Source organism: Molossus molossus, unplaced genomic scaffold (genome assembly GCF_014108415.1).
Source record: "Molossus molossus isolate mMolMol1 unplaced genomic scaffold, mMolMol1.p scaffold_m16_p_18, whole genome shotgun sequence".
NCBI classification, from domain to species: domain Eukaryota; kingdom Metazoa; phylum Chordata; class Mammalia; order Chiroptera; family Molossidae; genus Molossus; species Molossus molossus.
The window spans coordinates 46,207,086-46,226,124 of NW_023425353.1; the positions used below are offsets into that span (position 1 = coordinate 46,207,086).

The 19,039-nt window shown below is 41.4% G+C and overlaps 1 protein-coding gene across 3 annotated transcripts in view; it reads right to left on the reverse strand.

The window, feature by feature from the left end:
- THRB (thyroid hormone receptor beta) overlaps positions 1–19,039 on the reverse strand; it is a 346,849-nt gene that overhangs the window by 64,779 nt on the left and 263,031 nt on the right. For 2 of the 3 annotated variants that reach the window (XM_036267242.1, XM_036267243.1), the window contains exon 4: positions 4,578–4,838. The exons of the other annotated variant lie outside the window; for it this stretch is intronic. In XM_036267242.1, coding sequence (XP_036123135.1) covers positions 4,578–4,838 — 261 coding nt within the window. The remainder of the gene's footprint in view (positions 1–4,577; positions 4,839–19,039) is intronic. 3 annotated transcript variants of the gene reach the window in all.

The window sequence follows — 19,039 nt, forward strand, 5'->3', positions numbered from 1 at the left end:
TATCTACAAGCAAGAATAATCTATTGCCAATAAAAGTCAGGATTCAAAGAATATTTAATGACAAGGGAAAATGTTCATAATATATTGTTTAAGCATTAAAAGCTGGTTAAAAATGGTCTACCTAATATGACTCCAAGTTTGTAAGAAATAGATATGCAAAGAAAAATGACTACAATATAATAAAGATTTTAACACTGCTTGCCCTTGGAGAGTAGAATTACAAATAGTTTTTAAAAATTATTTTTGGTAAACCTTTGGGAAATTTTCACTTTTTGCACAATGAACATGGAAAGATTAGTGAAATTATTTTGACTACTTTTCTTGCCTTCCTGGGGATCTGAGACTCAATAATCTGGATGTTAAACACAGAGCAGATCTGCAGAGACAATTCAGTGAAATCTCCAGACTGCTGCCATCCTTTTGTCCTGATGCCAGCAGGGAGGTGGGCCAGTCCATCTTGCCTTGTTTCTCCTACCAGGTTACAGTATTTCAAGAAGGTCCCTGATGGACATCAAGGTCAAGCCTTGAAGTATGGAGGTCTGACCACCTGAGTTTAGCAGGCCTGGCTAGGTTCAGCTATAGGGGTGCCTGCATCTGCTGGGACCCATCCTGTGGGACTGGGGGACCCTGTGGTTTCTGGAGAGGAGTTTAGGGATGTGCGAGAGGGCCAATTGGAAAAGCCTATACAGTACAAAAACTCAGAGGAGGATCAGAGTTCCAGGCAAATAGAGTGGCACCCTCAGAAGGGCTCAAGTCCCAGGGGGAGGTGTTACCAGGCAGAGTGATTAAAAAGAACATCTAGCTGTCAAGATAAGAAGCCAGGCTAAAGGAAGGCCCAATCAAGGATGGATAGACTCAGGTGGCTCCCCAGGTGAGTTAAGGACCGGAAGAAAATGCACATTTTCCAAGTGTCCACTAGGTGGCAGAACCTTTCCTATACTAAGAATTTAGGAGTCATAGTCTAAGGGACTTCCTGATACTCAGGTTTTAAGACTCAGAGGGCTAAACACAGGTTCCTGGGCTAAACACAGGTTCCTGGGCCCCTTTCCAGAGCTTCCAATTCAGCAGTCCGGGCTGGGGCCTGAGATTCTGCATTTCTAAGAAGCTACAGGTGCTGTTAACCACTGGCTGGTGGACTGTGAGCACCACCAAAGACATCATCTCGGGCTCTGGGAAGGGAGGAGGTGGGCAGGAGGAGGATGTGGTCCTCATGGCCAAGCTATCCTCTCAGATTGTGACAAAAACTCCAGGGAGGTATAGTGTGAAGGCAGAGGGTAGCCTGGGGAAGGGAATGGGGTTACTTGCCTCTGACTGGAAACAGCCTCTGGGCCAAAGCAGATCTGAATTGTGGGCTTTGCAGTAGAATGTAAAATCTTCAGAGACCTCATTCTAGTTAAATATGTTATGAACTAACTTTATCAGAGTGACTGTAGCACATAGGAACACAGGTATATGTAGGTTAAAATGAAGGCAGAATTCAGACCAAAATGAAAAACAAAACATTAGATACATAAAAATAAGCCTAAAGAAAAACCTTAAAAATACTACAAAGCACAAATCAGTGATCCTCAAATTATTTAAAAAAAAAAATACCCTGTTCAACACATGGTTTTACTGCACAAGACTTTCTATAGCTCTGGTCTCACGTGTGACAGGTAGATCTGCCAGTACCCAACTGGTCCATACCCTGTTCAGCAAGTAAATGCCCCGATCATGCATCTGAATGTCAGTGGTGATGTCAAATGGCTATAAAAGTTTTTAAAGCTTATTCTCAGTTTCTGTACTTGCATCGACAGAGTTGTAAAAAGTCATAGTGTGCAGAAGGATCTCCATCCACAAATCTCACTTACAGGTGCTCTGGTCTAGATTATTGGTTAGAGATGGGCTTATTACACAATGTTAAGCAGTCAATTTGTTCTTTTGGCTCCTGCACTGCAGATCCTTAACTTTTTGTATCTTTGAAGGCCATTTAGTTCTTATCAAATCCATTTGGGGTCCTAGAAATGGGGCTACTTGGATGTTCTTTTAGCCCTGCTGCTATTTCTTGATGCTTGGACATCAAGGACAATGTCCCACACATAGTAAGCACTCAATAAACACTGGTGGGATGAGTAAATGGAATCATATTCCAGGACTGATATATCAAGCATGCTTTGGGGCTAGACAGATATTCAAGAAATAAACACCTAGTATAGAAGGACATCAAAATAGAACTCCCCTCACAGTGACTGTATAGAGGTAGCAGTGAGCAGAGTAGACGGAGAAGAACCAGGTCAAAAAGAAAAGAACGACTAATCACATTGCTTCCCTGGCCTCACTAGTAAATACAGGTGTCCACTGTGAATGACTGAAATTCAGTTAATCAGGTTCTTGAGCCATGACAATGTAGGCCTCCTGGTGGCATTTTCATACTGAACCAAGGCACTGGGTCACGTCCATGCCAAGGTGAACGCCGGTTAGTCTGGAGTCTACAGAAGAGTTTACCTTAGTTGCTTTCCTTTTGATATTAGAATCTTGAGGCAAGACTTCAAGAATTTATTTAAAGTGTCTTATTAAATAATTTTCTGACTTTCAGCAGTAGAGAGCCAAATGAATGCGAAATCAACTCTAACCTCCCTGGAATGTCAAGTCCCAGCCCACACTCATTGGTCCTGCCCTCCCTCCCACATCCTTACCAGGCACTCGGTGCCACCCGAGGAACTGATGTGACTTAATGATGCAGAAGTAATAACTGAGGATCACAGTAATAATGATAGCTGCTATTTAGAGAGCACTGTGTGAGGGTATTAGGCGAAAGGCTTAAAACATTATCTTATTTTATTTCATCAACATTCACATAAGTTTGCTCAAGGACAGAAATTAGGATTCCAGCCCAAATACGTCAGACTGAAAAATGTGGTCTTAACCATTGTATTGTACTTAGGGTCTTGGATCCAAATACTTTTTCTTTTTTCTTTTAAGGTATATGAACAAACTGAAAAGTGTACAGTGTAGAGAACTCTAGATACCCACAGTCAATAGTTCTTAAAAATGATCAAGACATAGATTGTTCCTATGATTAAATGAGTGAATGAATAAATGAATGAATGAATAGGAGTATGATTATGAGAACACTGCATTTTCTGTTGGCATTTCACTGTACACCAAGGACTGACATGGTTTTGATGCCAGCTCATAAAATTTGAAGCTACGCTCTGTTACAAATCCTAAGAATAAATGTCAATTGTATTGCAAACACATGTGTACATACACACACAGACATACCTGTCCTATATCCCACCTCTTTTGAAAAAGCTTATTTTGCTCTTTTTCTAAATATCCCTTTCAATTGTTCAAATCTCCTAAATAATAAAGATAAGGGACAACACAAATCTTTCCAAAGAGAACAAGGGTGGTTTTAACTGTTCTCCAATCAGAGCTTATACCACTATTTATTATTATTTTTAGATAAGCCTATTTTGTTCCGAAACAATCTGCACACTCAACTTCCCAGGTCAACTGGTAGTTCTAGGGAGCTTTTGAAGTGTTTCCAGAAAAGCTAAAGGACTAGCAATCTTTTTTTTTTGAGAGGGATAAATATAATCATGTGTTTATGTTCAAATTAGAAGAGTTTGCAAAAGTATTTCATGGCTCATATATAGGAGTCTTTACAAACTTTCATTAATATATGTTTGTATGTGACTGCCAGATTTTCAAATAGCCAATTTAAAGTTTTATCATGAGTCAAAACTCTTAAAGAAAAAACAAAAGCCTTTTTCATTTCTTTTTTTTTTTTTAAGCTAAATTGAAAAAGAATAAATTACATGAACTTGGACATTTAAAGACACAAATTGATTTCTTGGACATTTAAAGACTAACTTAAGAAGCAAAGATTTTGGGGAGCCCTAAGACGATAAAGCGATCAGCACAAAGACATCTGTCAAGGTGGAGGCGACTTGAGGTAAAGACCAGTTAAATCTAATGCAATCAGGAATTTAGGCCAGTTTAACATATTTTTTATGAGGTGACAACCTCCTAAGACCATAATCTAGCCTTTCAGGATGATGACACAAGGATTTAATGAGATTAAAAAACAACAATTTAAAATCTCTCTTTTGATCATGAACATAAATTGTCTATTCAGTTGAAAGGTAGACTTTGAGAACCCATTAGCTGCTGGCACAATTGGGAAATAAATGCACACACACACACACACACACACACACACACACACACACGTACACATATTTCAAAGCAAGTGCTTATATAATGATAGCAATGTCTGTTTCTACTCAGATTCAAATATAGAATTAGAGCCAAAGCTAACAACCTTTCTGCTAATTAGAGAAACGCAAACATCTTTTCCCCAAGTGCCCCAACGCAACATGGCACTGAAATTAACTGCTTTCCTTGGGAACCCATTTATTTATTTATGTTTAGAAGAAGATTTGGGGGTAAAGAAACTTCGTAACAGAATTGTTGGGAAAAACACATGGACATTGTACACTGGAATACATGAAGACTAAGCACACAGTCACAGCAGAGAATTTTCTTTCCTTGTTGACACACTTGATATGGTCTAATAAAAATCTGGTTACCTTTACATTTCTTCTCTTCCGTTTGGAAGGTCTGGGCACTTGGGACACTCTGATCATTCACATCGTCATGGTCCAGATGGAATATCGAGCTAGTCCAAGTGGCCTGGATGAGATGTGGCGATGACTGTTCATTTTTCAATGTGCTGTGCCTCTCCGAATGGCTCTTCCGATGCAGACAGGCTTCAGACATTCCTACTAGCTTCCAGTCGTGTTCTTGGTCTGGACAGTGCTTTGGTTTGTCCCAGGCTGGAAGGCCATTTTCTGGAGGGTTGAAAAATACGAGATGATGAACTGTTGGCATTGTCAAGATTTTGTTGAGATGCAGTTCTGGAAGGCCAGTCGTTTCTCAATTCTTTCGGGCTGATGGTATTCACATGCATCTCCACTTGACGGCAGTGAAAAGATGCAGAATTTGTCAGCCTTGGGCATATAGCCACCGCAGTTGGATTGCCTGTTGGAGTAATCAACACATTCCCCGTATTTTTAGTGCCTACAAGGACATTAGTTCCTCCCTGGGAAGGCTGTACTTTCGCCAGTCTCGCTTCCACAGCAGTGTCCCAAGAGCAAGTTTACACCAATTTATGTCACTGCTTAGGTGACCATTTGAGGTCTGGTAGGTCAGGGCTGGTCATGAACACTTTTTAGATCCTTAGGACAGAAAACATCCAGGATTCAGCCTTGTTTGACTTGGGTTTTATCACAAGCTGACCTGAGGGGCACTCTGTTACTTAAGTGGGACATGCTCACGTGGCTACACTGTGACAACTCTGTTCTCCTTCTACCTCTGATGGCCTAAAAGAAGGAGGCTGGATCTTGTGAATGGTTTCATTGTAGTCTCAAATTGGCAGTGAGATCTAATGAAGGACAGCAGGTGGTACTTTAGTTGTGGGGTGAATTAAGAGCCCTAATGATAGACTGATAAGCCCCAAGTCTCTTTGGTTGAGGTACAGGCAGTCAATTATTGATGTATATTATGTGTTTTTTTTTTTCTATTCTACTGATAGGGACTTGAAGGTCAGCCTTCTAGAAAATGGGGAAAAAATGGAAATATATAATGAAAACTTTGTCACACTAACCTTACCTAGTGAAGAATTTTACCTTCTTCTTCTTCTTTTTAAAAAATTCCTAAATAAATGTTTCAATAATTTTATTTTATTTATTTATTTTTTGACTATTTATTTATTTAGAATTTTACCTTCTTACTATCTTTACTGTACATGGATATAAAGTAGAAAGTAAAAATGAGCAAGCTAATACACATATTTGTATATGCATACACATTAAAAAATATAATCCAGTCCTGGCCGGTTTGGCTCAGCGGTTAGAGCGTCGGCCTGCGGTCCAGAGAGACCCGTGTTTGGTTCCCGCTAAGGGCACGTACCTCGGTTGCAGTTTGTCCCCGGCCCTGGTTGGGTCGTGCGGGTGGCAACCACTTGATGTGCCTCTTTCACGTCAATGTTTCTTTCTCTCTCTCTCTCTTCCTCCCACTCTATCTGAACAAAAAATGAAAAAATGTCCTCAAGTGAGGATAAAATATTGGTTATCCATATTTCCAAAAATTTATAGGCTACTGTCTGTCAAAATAAAAAAGAATGTAACATAAACACAGTTCTACGTTTAAAGTGATCACATACAGTGACTGAAAGACTACAATTTATAAGTACATTTTTTAATGCTGAATTTACCAAAGGATTATAGATATCCATATTAGAAAGACAAGTCCATTCTGATCTGTGCATAGTACTAGGAATTTTAAGCTGTTTTCAAACTTTTAAAATGATTTTTAAATTATTTAACATGAGAGTTAAAAACAGTTTAGGTTTTCATAAGCACCCCCTCTGAATGTCTTCAGTTGATGTTGGTTAGGATGGTTTCTGTCAAAGTGTAATCTACGTTCAGTCACTTTTGGAAGTTACGTTTACCCTCTGGGGCTTCAGGTTACTAGGTGAAAATTCTGGAAGCCATACACTCCACTCCTACTCCAGGACAAGACTGTGATCGACGACAACAATAAAGTCATGTACATGATTCCTTTGTACAGTAAATGGAAATGCTGGGGCTCTAAATAGCCTACCTTGGCCAGTAAGCAATAATCCCTTTTAAAAGTCATACAGTGCGATAGCTCTTGGATGTAACATTTGTTCTTATTCAGAGAAGAGCCCTGAAAATTCACTCTATGCAGAGCGCTGTGCTAGGCATTGTATGAAGTCTGTTAAATAAATATGGGCCCTTTCTCCTAAGAGTTTATATGGCATTCTTCAATGAATAGTCTGGACTCAACCATGCCAGCTACTGGTACAATTACAGACACTTATGCTTACGATCCATTAGAAGAAAACAGATTAAGATCTTGGGAGACTGTATTGCATTTCAGACTCAACCTATCTATGTAGAATCCATTCTAGTATTTATTATCCATGAGGGTTTGAGGTATTCATGGACTAAATATAAAGTTACTGAATGCAAGAGTTAATTCTGGGCCTAAAGAGATTCATTTTATTTCTACAGACATGACAAGCCTTCTCGTCCATGCGTGTTTCTGTGATGTCTGCTTTATTTTCTGGGACTCTCCAAGTCCTTGGCCAATTGCATCCTGTAAAGCTCCACTTGAGCAATGTTAAAGTTATCACACTATTTTGTAAAACCTCCAACATTTCATTTTTTCGACAGAAATTCTCAAAATTTGGTATTAATTTCCCTGCCTGAACAGAAATTAGGACATACAGCCAAACCGGATAGTCACTGCTCCCTAGAGAAGGGAGCTAGTGAACATGCTTGGATGAGAGATGCTGAAAGGGACTCCGCCCAAGGGGGTAATTCCTCCTCAGAGTACAGCCTGTTAAATTTGCTCAGCATTTCCCCTGGGCCAGCGAGAGCGGGACTTTTTCTAAGCAGGGGAGGCTGTATTAAGGGTGAGGCAAGGGATAGGATTGCCTTGCATTTTCCTAAGAAAGGAGGCCGAGATGGTTTGGGAAAAGGGCTTCACTCATGGGAAGCATTTATGAGCTCATAATTACAGTCTGTAATTACATTCATGATAATGATATTCAGTTGCTTAATTGGCAGGTTTATTGGTTGGGGACACTGCTGGGAAAACTGGGGACTGAGAAGTTCTGGTTGGGTCATGGGAAAGTGAAAGAAATTTATTTAAGAAACACTCTTGATTTTCATCCTCCCAAAACAGGGGGGACACACATGATTTCTGTTCCATTCCCCAGAAGGGAAGAGGCACCTGCTACATACACCAGGCTCCTTAAATCCTGCCTGCTGGGCATGCTGTCATGGGGACAAATACAAGTTTCCTCCATATATGTTTGCTTGGCAAGAATGGTTTCCAGAAATTTCCTGTTATTTCTGTGTCTATTCTTATATCCTTTGGTTTCTCCAAAACTCAAACCAATGAGATATTTTTAAAGAGGAATTAAAATATCAGAGGTTAAATCAGTGATTCTCAAACTTTGGTGACTATCAAAGTCACCCACGGTGCCATTAAAGAACATGGAGACCAGGCACATTGAAGTAGGATGGGCCTGGGCGTTTGTATATTTACTGAGTCCTCCGGATGATTCTGATTCAATAGAGGTCCACAGGTTAAGAAAATCTAAGGTAAGAAAACAAACTATTGGCAAGTTTTGGACAAAGGTGCACTCTCCTTCTCAGACTCTAATTTTTTCTTTATTGATTTTAGAGAGAGAGGAAGGAGAGGGAGAGATAGAGATATTGATGAGAGAGAACATCGATTGGCCGCCTCCTGCATGCCCCCCACTGGGGATTTGGCCCACAACCTGGGCATGTGCCCTGACTGGGAATCAAAATGGCAACCTCTTGCTGCATGAGTCGACACTCAACCACTGAGACACATCGGCGGGGCCAGAGTCTAATGTTTTATACAGTCTTGGCGTAATTTAAATTGTTATAATTAAAAATTCATCAATTGTTTTGAGATGTATTGTGTGAAGCATTAATGGGATGTTATTTTATAGAGTACAGGTATGGATGTAACCAAATTTAACTAAAAAAGCCTATTGTTTTGAACATTATCAGGGGCACAATGTACACAGTAGTAGAAATACATTTTTTTTTGAAGGGGGATTCTAGAAATGATCATATTTTACTGTTCACATGAGTTATAAATCCTTTGCTCTTCAATGGATCCCAGCTAACGTCTGGCTTTTAATACTTCATATTCTAGACACCAAGACACTTAATCAGTTATGATGAAATTTGATAAATAAGTAGAATCAAAGAAAATAACAAGGTAGGGACATGTGAACTGTTACTGTTACTAAAACTTCTACACATTGTCTCCAGGGAGTTTAGATGGGAATGACTGCATGTGCATGAGTGGACCATAATTCTGATGGATCTGAATGACACAGCTCTGCTCCAAAGGGTTTTTTTTTTTTTTTTTTGCAAAGGAGGAAGAAGCATAAATCTCATTAACATAACTACCTACAGTCTATCTCTGGAAATTTCATTAAAGATAATAGAAAATAAATCTGTCCATCAGAAAAAGAAAGGAGAATTATACTAAAATATTCAAGTATTTCAGGACACCAAAGCAAGCTGACACCTTAGAAAAGGGCCAAGAGAGGAAGCAGGGTTATGACAAAGGGGTCAGAAAGGGTCGCTGAGTGGTCAGGGATTTCATGGTACTCATTATAAGAGTGTTTACTTTCCATAAAAGGCCATCAATATTAGGTATTGAGACCCAAACCATATTCTGTGTCAGGAGAACGTGTATATACAATGCTTCGCAAACTCAGGGAGTATGTAGAATTATCACTGTATAGCATCAGGCTATTAAGTATGATGTCTTTAATTTCCATTTTGATTTTTTACTTCAGCCCATTAAGTTTTAGTGTTGTTGAATTTTCAGATTACGTCTATATCAATTTATTTTTATTTGTGGAGTCTCATAGAACGGGAGACTAGTATTTGGCTGAGCATTTACTATGGACCAGGTACTGAGCTAGACACTTTTATTGATCTTCATGAACACCTGGGAAGTACCTAGTGGTATACTGCTTGATTGACGAGGAGGCTAAAACAGAGAAGCACTTCATCTGCTCTTTCTTATCTTTCCTCCTGGTTAACAGATTCATCTCATCTTTTGACTTAATTGATGAGTAGCCATTGGCCTGTGAATAGCTATCATTTGATTAGTACTCTGAAAGTTCTTTATTAACTATGTTTATTGTCTTACTAATTTTTTCCAGTGACTCATTTATATTCACCACTGGCCTCCCAGCTTTTACTCTCAGCCACCCAACAATTCATTGTCTGCTGAGCCAGAGTGAACTTTTAAAAATATACATCAGAGCATATTTCTCTGCTGCTTAAAATCTTCTGAAGACTTCCCATCAATATCGGAATCAAGTCTTAAGGCCCACAGGACTTATCCCTCCCGTCCTGCTGAGCCCCTCTCTGGGTTCTGCTCTTGCTCTCTCTCTGTCCTTGGCCACCTGGGCTCCTAACCTGTGAAGCTTGTTCCCAACATAGTGTCTTTGCAGAAGCTCCTCCCTGTGCCTGGAGTACCCCTTTCCCAGTCTCATATAACCATCTCCTGAGGGACCAAGAGCAGTTAGCAGAATCCAGCTCCTCTCCAACTTTTATAGGAAGGTTGCATTTCCCCCTTTTAGGAAACTTTCAGGGTTGCATTTCTCAATGAAGATCATTGCGAATGAAAACCTAATGGGTTGGACCTGTGTATGGGCCTGCAGGAGGCTCTATTTTAATGGAGGGAGGAGAGGAGAGGGATGGAAAATCTGAGCCCTGCCTGAAGGGTCTAATCTTGGGAAAATCAATTCCTCTCTCTAAGCCCCAGTTTTTTCACTTGTGAAGTGCAATACAATATTGCTCATGGGATTTTAATAAGGATCGAGTGAAAGAATATAAGTGAAAGTATTTAGTAATTAAGTGCTATTCAGGTGTAGACGGAGGTGTAACTATCTGATCTATCTTATGCACGTGGCCCTATATTTCTATTTCTATCCCAAGGGAAAATACTATTAATAAAACAATATATTACTTTTATTAATTAAAAAATTACTCTCACCACCACCACTACCACCATCAACACCACTGCCGCCACCACCAGGTCCTAAACAGAATCTTTGTGTAGATGAGGCTGTCATGGATGACCTTCCACCTCCTTTTGGCCCCTCCTCTCTCCTCTCTCCCTCCTCCCAAGTACTTGCTATTCTCAAGTAGTGCTGTGGGTGCTCAGTCCCCACTGTGGGCGACGACCTACTCACAAATCTCTTTGTGACCTTAGGCAAGTTTCTTCACTTCTCTGGACTCCAGTTTCCTCATACGTAAGATAAGAGCATGCTGTTGTGATGCTTAAATCGGTTACTACATACAAAGGTCTCAGAATAGTACCTGCTTCATCAAGTGTTAACTTTTTATTTATGCGCCCGACTGCCTCTTCCTTTGCCCATTCTCCAAACTCAAGTCTCCTTTGAACATGATTTTCAAAGAACATGTCCAAAAGAGAGGAGTTTGATGAGCAACTTCATTCCCCTAGGTGAAGGCCGAGAGCCTGGGAGGAGCCGCCCGCCCAGCAGAAGTTGTGTTTTCAAAAGGGTGCCTGGGAGGTGTAAGGCCACAGCCCAAGGAATGAATGTCTAAACTTGGGTTCCCGCCTGCAGCGCCAGGCAGGGGGGAGAGGCGTTTTGGCGAAGGATCCATCTCCTTTAAGGCCGGCTATCATCATACCTGGCTTGCTCAGCTTGATGGGTCAGACAACATGATGAAAACAGAGGTTAGATCCCTGTTCCACCTTCAAGGCCTAGCTTGTTGTCTAAGCTTTCTAGAAAGCATCTATCCACCTTCCAAACTTCCATAACACTTTCCGTGCTACTTTGTACCTCATGGTATAATCCTTTACATACATGTATACTTTCCTTATTTTTTTTTTGGTAACATTCACAGTGCCTCGCCCAGTGTCCTCATTAATAGCTATTGTCCCCTAATAATCTGGTAACTTTGCAAAGAGAAAACGACATCCTCAGCACAGACTCTAAGCCTCTTTTCTCACCCGAAAGCCACTGGTAAGTAACAAGAAGGACTCATTACTACTAAAATCAATTCCGTTTTCTACTATGAATAGTATTATCTCCCCCAAACTGCTAGGACAAATGAAAACTGTGCTTTTGAGAGGCAGGATAGTATGATAGTGGATAAGAATGCGGGCTCCGTTAGTCAAGGTTCCACTTCTGGCTTTGCCATTTACCAGTCGTGTGACTTTGGGCAAACCGTTCTCCCTCTTTGGGTTTCTCCCCTAAAGATCTATATTTGTCTCTGTCTCTTCGGTAAGGCAAGAATGTACCATGTCCTGCCTGCATTGTGCCAATGGTACCCACACCTTTCCCCCCCTTTACTGGACTAGAATGAACTTAACCCATCTCTCAATTCCCATAGCTATAAGCGCTCACACAACAATGCCAAGAAATAGCATGTCTGTCATTTTAACCAATGAGAAAGTAAGGGTGGAGAGACGTTAGCTGATTCCCGCGTTTCTATTTAGGATGTGTTACAGTATACTGTAATTATTAATTCACCTGTCTAGGTTTGTGAGCTCCTTAGAAGGTGGGACCACCTGTTTAGCTCTGTACTGCAGCAGGTAGCATGGGGCCCGGTCCACGGATGAAGGCTCACTGCCTCCAGCGGAACTGAATTGAACAGCTCCCTGATCTCTCTGCCTCTCCTCCGAGCCCAGGGGGACGCAGGACTCAGTCTCTCTCCTCTTTGTCCTCCTTCTGTCCTCCGCTGCTCGGCTAAGTGCCCTTGCTCATCATCTTCTCTCGGTTCCCGGATTGTTTCCCCAAAACTCCTTTCCTGTACTTCCTCCTCTTTCCAAGTGCTATGTGCCTGTGGCTATTTCAAGATCTGCAGCAGAGATCTCTAAAGAGACTGGATGCTGAGGTTTGAGAAGAAAATACTAATCTTTTATTTGAATACTTATTATTATTATTATTATTTTTAATCCTCACCCGAGGACATTTTTCCATTTTTTGTTCAGATAGAGCGGGAGGGAGAGAGAGGAAGAGAGAGAGAGAGAGAGAGAGAGAGAGAGAGAGAGAGAAACATCGACGTGAAAGGAACACATCGAGTGGCTGCCACCCGCACAACCAACCAACCAACCAGGGCCGGGGACAAACTGCAACCGAGGTACGTGCCCTTAGCGGGAACCGAACCCGGGTCTCTCTGGACCGCAGGCCGATGCTCCAACCGCTGAGCCAAACCGGCCAGGGCTATTTGAATCCTTATAAATGAATGGATGGCTGGATGGCTGGATGGCTGGATGGCTGGATGGCTGGATGGCTGGAGGGAATCCTGAGGAGCACACAATGTGCTGAAACGTTCCCATCAGAGCGTACACTTCTGGAGGATGACTCTGCTGCTTCCCTCCTGAGACTTTGCACACTCGGGTCTGCTGAGGCCCCTGCTCAGCTCTTGTCTGGTTACGTGAAACGTGTCCTCAGAAATATTTTCTTGTAGGCATAGTCTTGTAAAATCAGCCTCTTTGTTCAGGCAGGCTGCTTTCCACTGCTATATGGTTTTGTCTTTCTTTTACTGGGCACCTGCCTATTAATTTTCCCTCTCGCTGAGACTGGCCTTCTCTGCCCCGTGCACAGATGAATTTAAGTTTGCTATCGCAGAGGGTTTCTCCTGTTTCATTGGCAGGGTTTCTGAGTCCATTAAGTGAGTGAGATCTGGGAGCTGCTAAGAGAGAAACAAATCTTTTCCTTATCTGGCTGCTCCCACTTCTCCGGTTTTCCTGTCTATTCCATTAGGCAATCACCATCCAAATGAAAAACAATCATCATAGCTATAGAAACCTCAAATAATTATTCTGAAACTAAACACTACAATGATAATCTCTTGATAATAAGTTAAAACCATTAATTTTTTTTAACAAGATTGTGTTTAGAACCTTTTAAAAAGCTGAGCTTGAAGCAAAGTGAAAAGATCGTGGTGGAAACTCCACTTGGAATTTCGCTGCATGAAAACATGGCAGTGACCAAGTTCATGAGCAGCATCGCGTAATTATTTAACCACCTGACCGGAGCCCCGAAGACTGGGAAAGTACTTTCCAGAGGACACAATGGGATCCTCCCCTAGGAATGGTCACTTGGTTTTCCATAATTCATACCAATTTAATCAGAGAAGCCTCAGGTCGGATGACTCAAACTTTGAGGTAATTACTCTAAAGGCCACAGAGATTCCATTTAGGATATTAGAAAAGCTACAGCTTTTGCAGAAACATTCATATTAAAGAGCCACAAATGCACATAAAAGGGAACAGATGTTTACTGCCAGGATTAGATTTCTCCTGTATGAAAGTTCAGATCACAATGTTTATTCTTGTTGCCAGTCTGAACCCACATTTTTGAAAAAAAAAAAACAAAAAAAACAAACAAAAAACACAAGGTAGCCCGGAAGAGTGACCCCATTTTATGTTCCCGAACTTGAAATACCCCTTCCAAAAGTAGAAAACGCATGTGAATCTCTTCTAACTTTGGAAACTAGAACTGGGGCATAATTTGCGGATAAAGAATAAACTTTGAGATGTACAGTTTCTCAAATAGAAAGACATAATGTGACTCTCAGGTGATCAGATCAGTTTTATACAACACACTGTAAAGGAGTCTCATGACTTGGCAGCAGAGCGCACATACTCTTTCCGTAAACTCCACCCAGGGATTAACAACATAGACAAAAACATACGCTGGTGTCGATAAAGTCGACTAGCACAGAGGCTTACCGATCCCCCCTCCTCCGGGTTTTCATAGGCTCTCGCTGCCATTTCCCACATATATATTTTTGTGCAAATAAGTCATGAGGATTAAGATGGATGCAGGATTCATTTAGGGAGGAACATTGCACTCTGGAGAAGTGTGGTCTTTCCTTTTGTCCAGGAATAAAATGCTGCCACACCATGTGCATCTCCCTTACTCTCCGCCACGCAGCGGGTAAGCTTGCAGATAGGTGAGGACTCCTCGAGAGAAGAGCCTCAGGGATTTTTTCAGGCCCTCAGAATACTACTAAATACATCAAAAACACATTTCATCCAGGGGGTCCCAGTGGTGAGACACAACCCCTACAGGGTATGTTTCCCTAGGAGGGTCTCACTTATAGTGTCTATACCTTACAGGTCCTGTCCCAACAGCCGAAATGGTGGGACAGTTAAACAGCTTCCCACCTGCCTGTCTTGGGGAGGATCATTTTGCATTGTAAAAGGCTCAAACTGCTTGGTGCAATCTGTTCTATGATGTTTTTACAGTTCAGGAGAATCAAGAGAAGTGGGTGAAATGTCTATTGTCCTTTTTATACCTTTTTATTTTCCTTAAACTTTTCAATTACTTAAAATAGAGCTGGTGAGCCTGGGGCTGGAGAGGGGGCTTCTGGCCATGATTCCCCACAGGCCTTCCTCTCTCCAGGGAGGGCTAGGTGTGCCCCCTGGCGTCCCCATCCTCATATGGCTCTGAATTTCCAAGGCCTGGTTACTGGACGTGCAGTTGAGGACCCGCAGCCCCCATATCACCTGGGAACATGTTAGATGGTGGGATTCTGGCTCCAGATTTGATGAATCAGAATCTGCAATTTACTGAGATCTTTGTGATTCACGTGCAAACTGATGTTGGGGTCACGGTGCTAGGGACATAGTCTCCATATAAAATAGACAGAATCTGTTAAATGTGTGGCTAACCCATTTAAAATATTTACTATACAGAGGTAAGATTTCTCCTGCTGAGGAATAAGAAAGGAAAGCAGTGTTTGATGCACTGCAGGTTAGGGCAGTGAAACGGCTGGGCAGTTAATGTCTTTATTTCCTAAATAGCTAGCTGGTAAATTTGGTTAGTGAAATGGAAAAACCCCAAGCACCAAGAATTCTGATTCTAATTTCATCTTTTTAAGGTTTTCCTCTCTAGAGACAGCCAACAAAATAATAAGAGAAATAGCTAACAGTTAATGTATTCTTCCTATATGCCTGGCACCCAATTCTGAACACTTTAAATTTAATCTTCACAAGAACTCTATGGGGTAGAAATAGTATCTTCATTTTTTTTTTCTTTTTTTTTCAGATGAGAAAACTGGGGCACAGAGAGGTTAAACAACTTGCCCAAGGTCATACAGTGACTAAACGATACAGTCAGGATCTGAACTCAGGGAAGTCTAGTCAACGATGTCGGCCCTTTATCTGCTTATGGGAAGTCAACACCGACTGACTTAGATGATCATCACAGGCAAAATAACTCAATTCCATGGACTAAAATATATGGTGAGAGGTTTGAAACAAAGAAACTAAAGCTCAGAGTGGTCACTTTTTTATTCAAAGTCACCCAGATGGAGGAAGAGCTGAGATGGGTCTTCTGATGCTTTGTCCCATGATTTTTTAATTGAAAACAGACGGTTTTTAGTATACAGTATGGATTTGTTGCTCAATCTCAACACTGTTTCAAATTCTGACATTTTCACTCTATACCTCAAACAGTAAGAGCTGTTTTTCTAATTAAAATATTGTTTCTTCCAGTAAATGTATCAAGCAAGAGACAGCTGTGCATGGAGTGATTCTGTTTCCCACATTGGCTGCTGGTGATGATTTTTCAAAACGTTAATGTTTATGGTGGTACAAGCTCTGCCTCCAACTGGCCCAAAAAAACTTACAAAAAAGGCAAAAACAAGCAAACAATTAGAACAACCAAGCTAAGAAAGAACAGATTTATTTACTAGCTACCCATCGGAAAGGTTAAAAGGCCATTAATAATTTAGAACTGACAAAAGGATAATTTCATTTTGAGTTTATGATAGAGCTAACCCTTGTAGAAGGCCTACTATGTGCCAGGCATGGTGCATTCTGGCTTTTATGCACCATGCCTGGCACATAGTAGGCCTTCTACTGTGAAGGAGGTGTTGTTGGCCCATTTCACAGGTGAGGAAACATTGGCTGAGAGCGCTAAAGATGTTCTCATAACCACTACGCCGCATTCTACAAATGAGATAATTGCAGCCCAGAGGAACAAATACTTGGCTCACAAGTCGCAAAGCTAGTTAAAAGGAAGTGCTGTGGAATCTTCCTCAAGATGGGCCAAGCTGGCCTGAGAGCAAATGGAAAGTCCTCTGAAATTATGATGGACCATCTCTTAGCACAAATATTGCTTTGAGAGAGGTTCATCTATTTCCTTGGCTCCAGGAAGCAAAATCTCTCCTCCAAAAGAATGGGGTCAAAGGGCGTGTTCATTTAGAAATGTAGGAGGGACATTATGTCCAAATGATTTGTCTCATTTCGACCATGAAACAATAGTGTCTGAGAACACTGATGCTTGGGGACTTGAAAGGAATGCTTTTTGAAAAAAAAAAGGTCACAGCTTATGATACACACATTTACAGCTTTATGAAAGTCTAGCCTGAAGTATTTTCTAACCAAATAGTAATCAAAAGAAGAAAAAACAGTGTGCTGTTAGCAATTACCCTGTTTGTCTGGTATATGTCTACAGGAGACAGCTTTGGCAGAGGGAAGTGAGCTGCCAAAGCGGTGGTACCAAGCCTTCCTTCAGCCTGCATACATGTTCTCCCATGTATTCCCATTGCTACGTTCATTTAGAACGATGTGGTGAGCCACGTGGAAAGTGTCACGAAACGATCCAAACTCGTGACCCCAAGCAGAATGGGCAGTGTGCTTCCTGAGACTGCTCGTTTACAGCTGCCTCGATTCTAGGGTTACGTTTGCCTGGAAGGATGGGCCAAGTGGGGAGGAGGAAGGACACTGTCAAAGTGAGGAAGAAGCTTCTGGAAGAAAAATTCCATTCCTGCATGTTACTTCTGTATGAGGGTTATTTGGTGAATTCATATATTGACTCAAAGGAGATACAGAGACTGCACGTATCATGAGTACCTATGGAGTGGCCCTAGGCTGGCAGTCCTCAGCCAGGTTTCCTGCCTTCCTGGGGACAGTTGGTGATGTCTGGAGACATTCTGGCATTAATTACTTGGGTGTGTGTGCCCTACTAACATCTGGTGGGTAGAGGCAATTTAGGGATGCCGCTAAACATCTTACAATGCACAGAATAGCCCCCCACAACAAAGAATCGTCCATTCCCAAATGTCATTAGTGCCAAAATTGAGAAACACGTCCTTAGGTAAACTGGTGAGGGGAGTGAGTTTCTCAGGGCCTCTGATTCAAAGTGCTCTTACTTTGACCCTACGCACTGGAGTTCCTTGTTTATAGCCGCTATCATCTCCTCCCCACGAATCAGTGGGACTGATTTCAGGAAACAGCGTGATTGAATTAATACACATTGAGGTATGAACGACTAATAGATTCAGCACTAGCAGGAACACCTGTATTTTAAATGACTCACTAATTTAATCTAAATTCAGTTCTGATCTGTGAAATTGTAGCGAGGGTGCCATACTAACAGAGACACTTATTTTTAGTAGATGGTAAAGCTGGTGAAATTTACAAAGCATTGCTCACCTTTTGAAGTCATAACATACCTAAGCAAACCTGTGATGTGGTTTCATTGGAGTATAAGCATAAATACTTTTGTATTGCAAGCAATCATTTGTACTTGGTATTGATCACGATAGCTTTCTAGCAAGGAAAGAAATTTCTTATGCCCCCAAACACACCTTATTTACTTTCCCTTTATTGCTGAGACTGATCTGTAGGTTTTGTTATGATAGAGCCCATTTGTTAGGCATTTGAAATGTCCCTGCTGCCGTAAGTCCCAGGCTGTCTCCTCCCTGAACTGCTGTGGACCTATTTTTTCATGGTGCGCAAGTAGGCTTTTATTTAAAGCAAGTGAAGCAGACACAGCAGGAACAAAATAATCAGCAGTAAGGATGAGTTTTAGAGTCATTTCTTCTCATTTTAAGGCTTATAAATGTAGGGTTTTAATCTTTATGCCAGTGTATGATGATGCCAAACCGAAGTGATCCTAACTTGGCAAACCCACAGTGGGTTGACTTTGTGAATCATTTTACCTTGCTCCTCCTCACTTTACCTTTGTTCTGACCATCAGCCTGATGTGAGCAATAATGCATGCTGAGTTTTCAGAGGCAAATTAACTAATTCAATTGGTCCTCATCCAATGGGCACTGAGTAGTACATTTCTGAGAATAGTTGGGACTATAGGAACCTTAGAGCTCACATCAGTTCAAACACCTAGTTTATAGAAAAGGAAATCAAGGTCCAAGAAGGTGGCCTTATCTGACCAAGGCCATTTGGACTTTTATAAGCAAAATCAAGCTTTGAACCCTGGCAAGTGTGCCAACTGCTAATAACAAAACTCCATCAGCAGCCTCCCACCTGAAACAGGGAGAGCTGAGACAGTCCAGGTTGAAATGGCGAAGTCAGGTAGCCCTCACCTCACAAGATCCTTGTTTCCAGAACTAGCAGTCCCTGTCTTCTAGATCTATAATCTGTCCTCAGGATTAAGACAGCTGATTAT